Source organism: Rana temporaria, chromosome 5 (assembly GCF_905171775.1).
Source record: "Rana temporaria chromosome 5, aRanTem1.1, whole genome shotgun sequence".
Lineage (NCBI taxonomy): Eukaryota > Metazoa > Chordata > Amphibia > Anura > Ranidae > Rana > Rana temporaria.
Window position 1 is genome coordinate 3,023,741 of NC_053493.1, and position 13,377 is coordinate 3,037,117.

The following is a 13,377-nucleotide window of genomic DNA, read 5'->3' on the forward strand; positions in this document are numbered from 1 at the left end:
CGTTGTCTTTTTTTTTTCTCATTTCAAAGGTCTTTTCCTTGGCCTTGCCAATGTCAAGAGAGTTTAGGACAGCTAGGGTGATCGCCTACAGCCACATCACCCTGAAAGCGTCCAATCTCGTCTGATCTCGGAGGCAAAGGAGGGTCGGGCCTGGTTAGTACCTGGATAGGAGACCGCCTGGGAATACCAGGTGCTGTAGGCTTTTTTTTTTGAGTCGTATTTTTTTCTTAGTTTTCAAGGTCTTCTCCTTGGCCTTGCCAATGTCAACAGAGTTGAGAACAGCTAGGGGGATCGCCTACGGCCACATCACCCTGAAAGTTTTTTTTTTTTTGTGTCGATGGATATTCCCATGTTCTCTTGGCTGGCTGTAGTTTCTATCTGATGAATATTTCTTCCCGCTTGCTCTGTACTTCACCAATTTTTTTTCCTCCTCACCCCCATAGAGACACTTCAGACGCCTCCTGAGGACTTCCTGTATCACTGTTCCTTTTTTTATGTCACCACCGCAGTGAAACAAATTCCCTCATCGACTGAAATGTAATTGTCTTCCCGTGTGCCAAGTGGAAATGGTATGCCATAAATCCTTCTCTCCTGTTCGTAGAGAACATGGAAAGCTCAGAGAAGTTTGGGTAGAATCAATAGAAATTCAATAAGCCGGTTTCAGACAGAAAAAACTTCTATTGAGATGTATCACAGGAAGACGATTCGTTTCCACTTGTCTGTTATTATATGTTATTACACCGAGTCTCATTTTGCCGTACCTCAGTGTCGGAGGTTAGATTTGTAGCTCCACAAAAGCAGAAGAAGGTTAACCCTGAAGGCAGCTGCAGATTGATTGCACCTCGGGCCTCGGGGTTGTTTTCAGTTTAGGAGCCCCAACTCACCAGGTGCTGCTTACATAATTCAAGCAACGCTGAAGGCAGCAGGTTGAAGGTCTGAAAAATTGCCAAAAAGTGACTGTCGGTGAGCTAGATTTGTAAACCCAAAAATGCAACAGCCAAAATATGTTTGTTACATTTTTTCTCTTATATAGATTTGATTTGATACAGGATTTGTACTGCGCCGAATGCGCTCCCACAGGAGCGCGTCTAGGCGCACAGAGACCCTATATTCAAACTTTAATTACCAATACAAAGGTAAAAGAGCCTAGGGTATCGAATATAAAGGAGGTAACAAGGTAGAAGCATTTCATTCTTCTCTTTCTGCTTTAAAAAAAAATCAAACACCTGGTGATCTCGCCAAAAGAGAATTTATGACGTCGGGTGCCGATGTTGAATGAAAAGACCTGGCTTACCACCGGTGTTCTAATTCATCCCAAAGGCCAGAAGACCTGACTTGCAATTGGTGTTCCAGTTCATCCCAAAGGTGTTCAGTAGGGATGAGGTCAGGGTTCGTGGTCTGGTCATGGTGGAACAGAAAAGGGTCAACCACAAGGTTGGAAGAGCACAATTGTATACAATGCCTTTGTATGATGGAGTCTTACCACAACCATCTGATTATGGAAGAGAAGACCTGGCTCACTATCAGTGTTCCTATTCATCCCAAAGGTGTTCAGTGGGGTTGAGGTCAGGGTTCTGTGAAGGACACTTGAGTTCCTCCACACCAAATTGGTAACACCATGAGGCTTATTTACAAAAGGCAAATACACTTTGCACTACAAGTGCAAAGTGCACTTGAAATTGCACTAAAAGTACACTTGGAAGTGTAAATCTGAGGGGCAGATCTGAAATGAGGGGAAGCTCTGCTGATTTTATTATCCAATCATGAGTTCAGTAGGGTTGAGTTCCAAAGGTGTTCAGTAGGGTTGAGGTCCAAAGGTGTTTTAGTAGGGTTGAGGTCCAAAGGTGTTTTAGTAGGGTTGAGGTCCAAAGGTGTTTAGTAGGGTTGCGGTCCAAAGGTGTTTAGTAGGGTTGAGGTCCAAAGGTGTTTTAGTAGGGTTGAGGTCCAAAGATGTTCAGTAGGTTTGAAGTCCAAAGGTGTTCAGTAGGGTTGAGGTCCAAAGACGTTCAGTAGGGTTGAGGTCCAAAGGCATTCAGTAGGGTTGAGATCCAAAGGTGTTCAGTAGGGTTGAGGGCCAAAGGAGTTTAGTAGGGTTGAGATCAGAGCTTTGTACAGACCACTTGAGTTCTCCAACACTAATCTGGTCAAATCATGTATTTATTGAACTCCAAAAGTCTGCACACCTGACAATCACACTAATATGAGCTTGCTGGACATCTCATTCCAAAACCATGGTCTCCAATATGGAGTTGCCTCCCCCCAATGGCCATTAATATAGAGTTGCCCCCTTTGTGGCTATAACATCTTCCACTTTTCTAACAAGACTTTCCACACCATTTTGCAGGGTGTATGTGGGAATCTGTGCCCATCAGGTACTGATGTTGGATGAGAAGACCTGGCTTATCATCAGTGTTTCAATTCATTCCAAAGAAGTTCAGTAGTGTTGAGGTCCAAAGAAGTTCAGTAGGGTTGAGGTGAGCTTTGTGTTCGAGTCAAACTCATGTTCGACTCAAACATTGCATGTTCGACCATTCGTCAAAATACGAACGTTACGGGCCGTTCATGCCAAATTCGAGTGGCGCGTCACTATCCATAATTCACTGCGGCATTGCAGTGCATTGCTGGCTAATGATTGGCCAAGCATGCACTATGACCCGCATGCTTGGCCAATCACAGCACGCAAAAAAACGGAGAGCCATAATTGGCCAAAGCCAGATAGAGTAGGCAGGCTAGTCAGTTAAAGTTACAGTGTGTACAGGATATATATGCATCCCAGGTGTTGTACATATATTTATACACTGTATAGTTTAGCTAGATCAGTTCTTCCTAATTTACTGGCAGGCAGGTGATTGTGCTAGCTGCAGTATTCTCACGTGGTGTATTCCCTTTGTCCTCTGCAGTGTGCACCATAAAGCTACGTGGTGTGTGTACTGCCTTTGTCCTCTGTAGTTTGCACCTAAAGCTACTTGGTGTGTACTGCCCGTGTCCTCTGCAGTTTGCACCTAAAGCTACGTAGTGTGTGTACTGCCTTTGTCCTCTGCCAGGTTGAGGTCCAAAGACGTTCAGTAGGGTTGAGGTCCAAAGGTGTTTAGTAGGGTTGAGGTCCAAAGATGTTCAGTAAGGTTGAGGTCCAAAGTCATTCAGTAGGGTTGAGGTCTAAAGGAGTTTAGTAGGGTTGAGGTTCAAAGGCGTTCAGTAGGGTTGAGATCCAAAGGAGTTCAGTAGGGTTGAGGTCCAAAGATGTTCAGTAAGGTTGAGGTCCAAAGTCATTCAGTAGGGTTGAGGTCTAAAGGTGTTTAGTAGGGTTGAGGTCCAACGGTGTTCAGTAGGGTTGAGGTCCAAAGGTATTTAGTAGGGTTGAGGTCCAAAGGTGTTTAGTAGGGTTGAAGTCCAAAGACGTTCAGTAGAGTTGAGGTCCAAAGGCATTCAGTAGGGTTGAGGTCCAAAGACGTTCAGTAGGGTTGAGGTCCAAAGACGTTCAGTAGGGTTGAGGTCCAAAGACGTTCAGTAGGGTTGAGGTCCAAAGACGTTCAGTAGGGTTGAGGTCCAAAGATGTTCAGTAGGGTTGAGGTCCAAAGACGTTCAGTAGGGTTGTAGTCCAAAGGTGTTCAGTAGGGTTGAGGTCCAAAGACGTTCAGTAGGGTTGTAGTCCAAAGGTGTTCAGTAGGGTTGAGGGCCAAAGGAGTTCAGTAGGGATGAGGTCAGGGTTCTGTGCAGGACACTTGAGTTCTGGTCAAACCATGTCTTTATTGAGCTGGCTTTGTACACAACCAAGCAGTGTTTGTCTTTTCACAAAGTCGTTGGGTGTTTAATACAAAACTTTCTGTAGACCTCCCCAGCAGTTGGCATTAAAGATGGGGTGTGTGGGATGATGGACCCCCGCAGCAGGGCAGACAGCAGATTTAACATTTCATTCAGAGGAGCTAAAATATATTTTTTAAAGAAAAGCAAAACAAAACAAAAAACAGATGTCCGATCGAATTGAGGCTTAAAAGCCAAAAATCTCCCCATCGTCCCTCACTGATCCTCTTATGGGATTAACGAAACTCTGAAGCGTCAGAAATCAAATGTCACATAAAATAAATGCCCAAAACAAACTTCTAGAGAAAATGCAACATGAAACTTCTGCTTGAACTCCAGATCATCGTTGGTTTTAACGTAGTTCCGGCCCCTCTGTCACTGCATTTATGCAGAGACAAGGTATGCTGGGGTGTTCTGGAGGGTCTACTGTTGCTGGCTGCTGGGGTATCAATTATCTCTGGAGGGGATCTATTGTTGCAGGGTGACTATTGTTACTAGGAGGGATCTACTATTAAGGGAGGAGTCTATTAATGCTGGCTTCTGGGAGATCTATTGTTGCTGGTGGGGGGGGGGGGGGCTCTTGTTGCTGGGGGAAGGTAATGTTTTTGGAGATGTCTGATGTTGCTGTGGGATCTATTGCATCTGGGGGGGTCTATTGTTGCTGGGGAAGGTATTGTTTTTGGAGATGGTCTGTTGTTGCTGGGGATCGATTGTTGCTGAGGAAAATCTATTGTTGCTGAGGATCTTTTGCTCCTATATTATTTTACTGCTTTCCTTGTTATCATTAACAAATTCCATAAGAATGACGTAGCACCACAAAATGATACTTTGTTCTGTATTTTTCAAAAGGGGCTGGGATATCTATTGTTGATGTAAGGGCTCTTCTGTTGCTTGAATGGTCTGTTGTTGCTGGGGGGATCTATTGTTGCTGGAAGGGTCTATTGTTGATTAAGGGAAACTATTGTTGCTGGAAGGATCTATTGTTTCTGTGAAATCTATTGTTGCTAGTGAAGGTCTCTTGCTGTTAGAGATCTGTTGTTGCTGGGGGTCTCCTGTTGTTGCAGGGATCTATTGTTGCTGGGTGAGCCATATGTGCTGGGACGGATGTATTGTTGCTGGGAGATTTATTGTTGCTGCGAGGGCTCTGCTGTTGCTGTCGGGATTTTTCATTTTTGCTGAAAGTGTCTATTGTTGATGGAGGGGTAGGGGTGGCACCAAGGGAAGGTGCTCGGTTGGTGGGTAAGGGGTGGAACCAGGGTTGGACTGGCCATTGGGACTACAGGGAGTTTCCCGGTGGGCCGATGGCTCAGTGGGCCGGCTTCAGTGACAGCGGACCGCTGCCCCCCCTCCGCTCCTCTGTCTCTCCCTTCCCGCAGCGCTCACCTGGGGGGACAAAAAAGCAGGGGGAGGAGCAGGGGGACGACAGAGGAGCATGGGGGAGGGGGGGACAGACAGCTGACTCAACAGCTATGGCCTGGGAGTTTCTCACTTCCGCCTAATCTTGTCCCATAAGGGGGGCACTAAACTGATTTTTTGGCCCCCGGGTGAAATAATGTCTAGCTTCCCCACTGGTACTGCCTATAAGAGTACCAGTACCAGCCGCTCTACTCTAATAAAGTAGAATGGCTAGTGGCTAGTGAAGGGGGAGAGGGGGCTTGGGTGGCCGGGGGGGTGCGGGAGTTGTTCGGCCGCCATCGGAGAGACCTGTCAAAGTGGGCCAGTCTGGATGAGGTCCAGGGCCAAATTTTTGTCACACCCCAGCCCTGGGTGGAACCAATGGACAGTGCTCGGAGGTGGGTAGGGGGTTGAACCAAGGGACGGTGTTCGGAGGTGGGTAGGGGGTGGAGCCAAGGGACGGTGCTCGGAGGTGGGTAGGGAGTGGAACCAAGGGACGGTGCTCAGAGGTGGGTAGGGAGTGGAACCAAGGGACGGTGCTCGGAGGTGGGTAGGGGGTGGAACCAAGGGACGGTGCTCTGAGGTGGGTAGGGGGTGGAACCAAGGGACGGTGCTCGGAGGTGGGTAGGTGGTGGAGCCAAGGGACATGCTCGGAGGTGGGTAGGGGATGGAACCAAGGGAAGGTGCTCGGAGGTGGTTAGGGGGGTAGAGACAAGAGGGGAGTATCTGCACCCATTCTTGGAGAAAAGTCCTGCTTAGTGGGTAGGTGGTGGAACCAAGGGACATGCTCGGAGGTAGGTAGGGGATGGAACCAAGGGATGGTGCTTGGAGGTGGGTAGGTGGTGGAATCAAAGGACATGCTCGGAGGTGGGTAGGGGATGGAACCAAAGGATGGTGCTTGGAGGTGGGTAGGTGGTGGAATCAAGGGACATGCTCGGAGCTGGGTAGGGGATGGAACCAAGGGATGGTGCTCGGAGGTGGGTAGGGGGTGGAACCAAGGAATGGTGCTCGGAGGTGGGTAGGTGGTGGAACCAAGGGACATGCTCTGAGGTCGGTAGGGTATGGAACCAAGGGAAGGTGCTCAGAGGTGGGTAGGGGATGGAACCAAGGGATGGTGCTCGGAGGTGGGTAGGGGGTGGAACCAAGGGACATGCTTGGAGGTGGGTAGGGGATGGAACCAAGGGACGGTGCTCGGAGGTGGGTAGGTGGTGGAACCAAGGAATGGTGCTCGGAGGTGGGTAGGGGGTGGAACCAAGGGATGGTGCTCGGAGGTGGGTAGGGGGTGGAACCAAGGGACATGCTTGGAGATGGGTAGGGGATGGAACCAAGGGAAGGTGCTCGGAGGTGGGTAGGGGGTGGAACCAAGGGACATGTTCGGAGGTGGGTAGGGGGTGGAACCAAGGGATGGTGCTTGGAGGTGGGTAGGGGGTGGAACCAAGGGATGGTGCTTGAAGGTGGGTAGGTGGTGGAACCAAGGGATTGTGCTCGAAGGTGGGTCGGGGGTGGAACCAAGGGAAGGTGCTCAGAGGTGGGTAGGTGGTGGAACCAAGGCACATGCTCGGAGGTGGGTAGGGGATGGAACCAAGGGATTGTGCTCGGAGGTGGAACCAAGGGACGGTGCTCTGAGGTGGGTAGGGGTGGAACCAAGGGACGGTGCTCTGAGGTGGGAAGGGGTGGAACCAATGGACGGTGCTCTGAGGTGGGTAGGGGTGGAACCAAGGGAAAGTGCTCGGAGGTGGGTAGGGGGCGGAGACCAGAGGGGAGTATCAGCACCCATTCTTGGAGAAAAGTCCTGCCTCCATCCATACGGTTCCGTCTTTGTAGAACTGTATATCGTGTTCCTGGAGTTCCTCCTCGGAGAGAGGAAAGGAGGGATCCTCTGCAGAGACGTTCTCGGAATTTGCATCGTCGATGGAACAATATTTGTCTTGTGAAGCATCACCTGCTGTTCCCACTTGTTTTTCGCGGCTCAGGATCATTTGTAACGCAGAGAAGCGGCGAAGGGAACATGACTTCGGTATCATCGCGCAATTTTATATCTTAACTAGATGACAAATAAAAGCCGCGCGCCGCTCCGTCTTCCCCCTCCGCGTCTTTTACGGGGGAATCATTATTAAGCGTTTTCAGGCGCGGCGTCACCACCGTTATCTATCTATCTATCTATCTATCTATCTATCTATAGATCTATCTATCTATCTATCTATCTATCTATCTATCTATCTATCTATCTATCTATCTATCTATCTATCTATCTATCTATCTATCTCTTTCTATCTATCTATCTATCTATCTCTTTCTATCTATCTATCTATCTATCAGGTGATGGGGGAGGGGGACCTGACAGATGGATTAAAATATATATATATGTGTGTGTGTGTCATCGGCGCAGACGAGCGTCATCGGACGCGCTGAGCGGTATTTGTACCTGGAAAGTGTCAGGAAATGGCGGAGAAACGTTCTTGGAGAGATCGGAGTCCTGCAGCGGGCCGGGGACGGAACATCTGCCAGCTGGTTCAGAATCGGAGCCAGCGTTGTACTCGGCATGCAGCGCACGCGCGGCGCTTCCCTTGTACTCAGCATTGCAAGGCAGCCGCTTCTCACAGTGTGCTGTCATGCTGCTGCAGTTCTCTCATAATCTATTTTAATCTGTAGCAGTCTCTGGTAGAATGGCAGCGATCTGTAGCAGTCTCTGGTAGAATGGCGGCAATCTGCAGCAGTCTCTGGTAGAATGGCAGCAATCTGTAGCAGTCTCTGTTAGAATGGCGGCAATCTGCAGCAGTCTCCGGTAACATGGCAGCAATCTGCAGCAGTCTCTGGTAACATGGCAGCGATCTGTAGCAGTCTCTGGTAACATGGCGGCGATCTGTAGCAGTCTCTGGTAACATGGCGGCGATCTGTAGCAGTCTCTGGTAACATGCGACAATCTGTAGCAGTCTCCGGTAACATGGCGGCGATCTGTAGCAGTCTCTGGTAACATGGCGGCGATCTGCAGCAGTCTCTGGTAACATGCGACAATCTGTAGCAGTCTCCGGTAACATGGCGGCGATCTGTAGCAGTCTCTGGTAACATGGCGGCGATCTGTAGCAGTCTCTGGTAACATGGCGGCGATCTGTAGCAGTCTCTGGTAACATGGCGGCGATCTGTAGCAGTCTCTGGTAACATGGCGGCGATCTGTAGCAGTCTCTGGTAACATGGCGGCGATCTGTAGCAGTCTCTGGTAACATGGCGGCGATCTGTAGCAGTCTCTGGTAACATGCGACAATCTGTAGCAGTCTCCGGTAACATGGCGGCGATCTGTAGCAGTCTCCGGCAGTGGCGGCTGGTGCTCAAAATATTTGGGGGGGCGCAAAGGAAAAAAAAAATTGCAGTCTCACTGTGCCCAAACGCAGCCACTGTTACATGCCATCAAACGCAGCCACTGTGCCATACATTGTCACCACTGTGCCATACATTGTCACCACTGTGCCATACATTGTCACCACTGTGCCCTTTAATGGTCGCCGCTGTGCCAATTGTCCCCACTGTGCCCTGTAAATTGCTTTCTTCCCCCCCGCCCGGCACTTACCTTTACTGGAGTCACGCATCCACGTCCCACGATGTCTTCTCCCGCCCTCAATGACTGACAGGCGTCTCAGCCAATCAGGTTACTGGTAGCCAGAACCGGCCAACCTGATTGGCTGAGACGCCTGTCATCTTATTCAAGGGGCGTACAGTCTGTGCGCTCCGAGAATAAGCTTCCGGGACCCGAGGGCTGTATTGGGAAAGCCTATCAGAGCCGCTGGCTTTGATAGACATTTCCCTACAGCCAACCAGCTGGCGTTATTCAGATGGCCGGACATTGAGCGCCGACCATCTGAATAAAAGCGGCAGCGGCGAAAATAACATAAATTCGTGCAATGCATGAATCTATGTTATTTCACTCAGTGGCGGTGAGAGCCAGAGGGGGCGGTGCTCCAGCGCCCTCTATGGACGAACCGCCACTGGTCTCCGGTAACATGGCGGCGATCTGTAGCAGTCTCTGGTAACATGGTGGCGATCTGTAGCAATCTCTGGTAACATGGCGGGGATCTGTAGCAGTCTCTGGTAACATGGCGGCAATCTGTAGCAGTCTCTGGTAGAATGGCGACAATCTGCTGCAGTCTCCGGTAACATGGCAGCAATCTGTAGCAGTCTCTGGTAACATGGCGGCGATCTGTAGCAGTCTCTGGTAACATGGCGGCAATCTGTAGCAGTCTCTGGTAGAATGGCGACAATCTGCTGCAGTCTCCGGTAACATGGCAGCGATCTGTAGCAGTCTCTGGTAACATGTCGGCGATCTGTAGCAGTCTCTGGTAACATGCCGGCGATCTGTAGCAGTCTCTGGTAACATAGCGACAATCTGTAGCAGTCTCTGGTAACATGGCGGCGATCTGTAGCAGTCTCTGGTAACATGGCGGCGATCTGTAGCAGTCTCCGGTAACATGGTGGCGATCTGTAGCAGTCTCCAAGTCCGATCTTCAAGCCCAATTCCTTTTCTCGGGTCTTCAGTTCAGTGCTCTGCAAACATTCCAATAATTGGAAACTCCCTACCCACAGCGTCCTCCTAGGTGCGCAGAACTCAGTATCGGGGATAGTAACCTTGATGTACGATATTTATGGATTTCCCATAATCCCACCCCAATGTCTGGCCAACATCTGAGCTAACTCTAGGAGAAGGTGGTGAGGATTCTGAGGAACCCCCCTGGAATGTGTGGACTGTTCCTACATACAATTGAGTTTTTTATGACATGGCAGTTTTTTTTATAGCTTGTGTGACAGTTTTATATTTTGTACTTTCTATGGAAGTTGTCCTCTAAGGGTCTTCTTTCTCTTCCAGAATATGGAGAAGGTCCTCGTCCCGTCAGTCACTCTGATTGTTGGTTGTGGTGTCTCCTCGCTCACCCTTCTGCTTCTCATCATCATCTATGTGTCGGTATGGAGGTGAGTTCCAGGGTCTTATCCTGGGTGTTGTTTGACTTGCTCAGCCTTTACTATGGAGAAACCCTTAAGCCCCGTACACACGATCGGATTTTCCAAAGTCCGATGTGAGATGTTGAACATGAAATTCCGACCGTGTGTAGGCTTCATCTGACTTTTCCTGTCGGAATTCCTGCTAACAAAAGATTGAGAGCTGGTTCTCAATTTTTCCGACGGAAAAAAAATCCTATCGGAAAATCCGATCGTCTGTAGCAGTTTCGACACGCAAAAATTCAGACGCATGCTCGAAAACAATTCGACACATGCTCGGAAGCATTGAACTTAATTTTTGTCGTGGTGGTGTAAGTCACCGCGTTCTTGACAGTCGAAAGCTCAGAGAACTTGAGCGAAATTTTGTTGGAAAAAACAGGGTTTTTTCCGATGGGAAATCGGATCGTGTGTACAGGGCATTACAGTTGGCCAACTTCTGACCTTCAGTTGACCTCCTTCTCACTAACATTTAACCTCCTTCTGACCTTCAGTTGACCTCCTTATGACTAGCAGTTGACTTCCTTATAACCTTCAGTTGACCTTCTAATCTTAATTTTTTTAAAGTGTATTTTGTGCGTGAACTCGAGAGAGGAGCCGGACTGCAGGAGTTGGGAGTAGGCAGGCCTCCCCCAGAGGCAATCTGCCACCTTTCTCCATGCACCGGGTGGCAATGGCGGGTGTGTGAGGGGGTCCTCCGCTTTGAAGCCCAACAGGGCAGAGGGACTCCCTATAAGGGAGTGAGAGGATATACCCCGCCCCGTTAGTCCTTCGCCTCTCTTTTTAGAGACCGCGTGGTCAAAGTGCGTGCATGTTAACCCAATTTCGAGTGCGTGTAAGTGTGGTGGTTTTTGTGGGAGAAGCGCAGGCTTACCTCGCTTAGCACACCCACCGGGAGCCGGGCTGAGACTAGACATGTGCACAGAATTTTTTTTCGTTTTTTTTTGTTCTGTTTCGTATCGTTCCGTAGGTTCGTTCCTGTTCGTTTTTCGTAAGTCGCCCGTTTTCCTGTTCGTTTTTCGTACGACGCGATTTTTTCGTATTCCGATCGTTTCGTATTTTGGTTACCGTTTTATTTTCGTACATGCGGGATGGTTCGTTATTCTGTTTAATTCATGTTCATTACTTGTTAGACAATAATTTTCGTGAATTTTTGTAATTTTGTACTTTTGTAAATATATTGCGGGATTCGCTGCACTTTCAACTCGCGGCTCATCCATATTAACTATTGTTAAGCCCCATAAACTTGGTCAGACTTTTTTAACAACAAACATAAAAACGATCGTTTTACCGAACGTTCGTTCGTTTTTAAACTCCATCAGAAAACCATTTTTGGGTTCCAGGTTCAAAAGTCTGGCCAACTGATCTCCCTTCAGACGAAAATCCACAGAAAAGTTTATTTGGCTTTACTGTACTACATCTTATAACAAAAGATTTGCATTCTGTATTTTGAAACCAAATTACAAACAGAAAAGAGGAATTCAGAATACAAATCTTTTGTTATAAGATGTCATATGAACATACGACTGAAAATCAAAATACGAACAGAACAAGGATTCAAACTAAATAAAGAATGCAAGTCTTTTGTTATAGATGTCATATTCGTTCTTTTGCCGTTTTCGTTTTGTCGTATTTTCGTCGGATCGTTCGTTCGTATTTGCGGTTGTTCGTTATGCGACTCATTCGTAATCCCGTCGTTTTCGTATTTTGGTGCTTTAATTTTTACGTATGTACACATTATTCTGCGTGTACGAAAATGAACATTTTCGTACGAAAATAACATTCGTACAAACGGGAATGCACATATCTAGCTGAGACCACCAAACTCAATTCACATGTAGCCGAGACTGGGATCCGAACCCCTAGCTGCAGAGGTGAATGGCTTGTCAGCGCAGTGCCAATCGCGTTGAGCCACCGCAGCTCCCCTAATCTTCAATTGACCTCCTTATGACTAGCAGTTGACTTTCTTATAACCTTCAGTAAACCTCCTTCTGACCTTCAGTTGACCTCCTTCTGTATAGCAATTGACTTCCTTATAACCTTTAGTTGACCTCCTTCTGATCTTCAGTTGACCTCCTTATGACGAGCAGTTGACTTTCTTATAACCTTTAGTCAATCACATCGGGTCACCATCCATTATCATAAAACACTCCCCCCTCATTTGAATTAGGCGCGCTTACGCCGGCCCCATTTACGCTACGCCGCCGTAACTTAGGAGGCAAGTGCTTTGTGAATACAGCACTCGCCTCTCTGATTTAAGGCGGCGTAGCGTAAATACGATACGCTACGCCGCCTCAAAGATGCGCCCGGCTACCTGAATCTAGCTATAAGTCTATAATATATATAGACTTAACTATATTAATGTCTCTAATAAACAAAGCTGACAATAAACGTTTTCCCGTCTGTGTATTTCAGGTACATCCGGTCGGAACGCTCCGTCATTTTGATCAACTTCTGCTTGTCCATCATTTCCTCCAACGCCTTAATACTTGTTGGGCAAACGCAGACCAGGAACAAGGTACGATCTATGGGTGGGGAGGGCGGTTTTTCGGGAGATGACGTGTATCTTGGACGGGTCGCGTTTCGGGAAAACTTGAGCCTTGCTAATGCAGGATAAAGTTCCCTCTAAGGGCCTCCTTCACACATCGGAGCATGCGTTACTGCCGCACACTGTGAGATGCGTTTATATAGAACGCCACTCTAATGCTTCAGTATAGCTGCTGCCAACGGTCCTGCACTGCAGGGGCCACAACATTGTGTGTCTAAATAAATGGGCTTCCCTAATGTAAAGCTCAGGAGGGAGGGAGATGTGATTGGTTGTTGTGTCATTGTTGGAAGCGATTAGGTTGTGATTGGCTACGACTTGGTGGAAGGGTGGAATTCACCACCTTGGTTGCTGCATCACCAGAGAGAATGCACTGTGATTGCTTGTTGCGTCATTGAAGTAGGGAGAGTGATTAGTTGATGCATCATCGGAGGAAGGGAGGGAGCTGTGATTGGTTGTTGCATCAAAGGAGGAAGATATTAAGTTGTGATTGATTGTTGCATCATCGGAGGAAGGGAGTGAGCTGTGATTGGTTGTTGCATCTTTAGAGGAAGTGAACTGTGATTGGTTGTTGCATCTTTAGAGGAAGGGAGTGAGCTGTGATTGGTTGTTGCATCTTTAGAGGAAGTGAACTGTGATTGGTTGTTGCATCT

At 48.2% G+C, this 13,377-nt stretch overlaps 1 protein-coding gene and 1 pseudogene across 2 annotated transcripts in view; both read left to right on the forward strand.

Annotated features, from left to right (window-relative positions):
• The window catches only part of ADGRB1 (adhesion G protein-coupled receptor B1), a 735,432-nt gene that overhangs the window by 592,632 nt on the left and 129,423 nt on the right, over window positions 1-13,377 (forward strand). For both annotated transcript variants that reach the window (XM_040352071.1, XM_040352072.1), the window contains exons 19-20: window positions 10,052-10,155; window positions 12,595-12,697. In XM_040352071.1, the coding sequence (XP_040208005.1) occupies window positions 10,052-10,155; window positions 12,595-12,697 (207 nt within the window). The remainder of the gene's footprint in view (window positions 1-10,051; window positions 10,156-12,594; window positions 12,698-13,377) is intronic.
• LOC120942137 lies at window positions 84-202 on the forward strand (annotated as a pseudogene).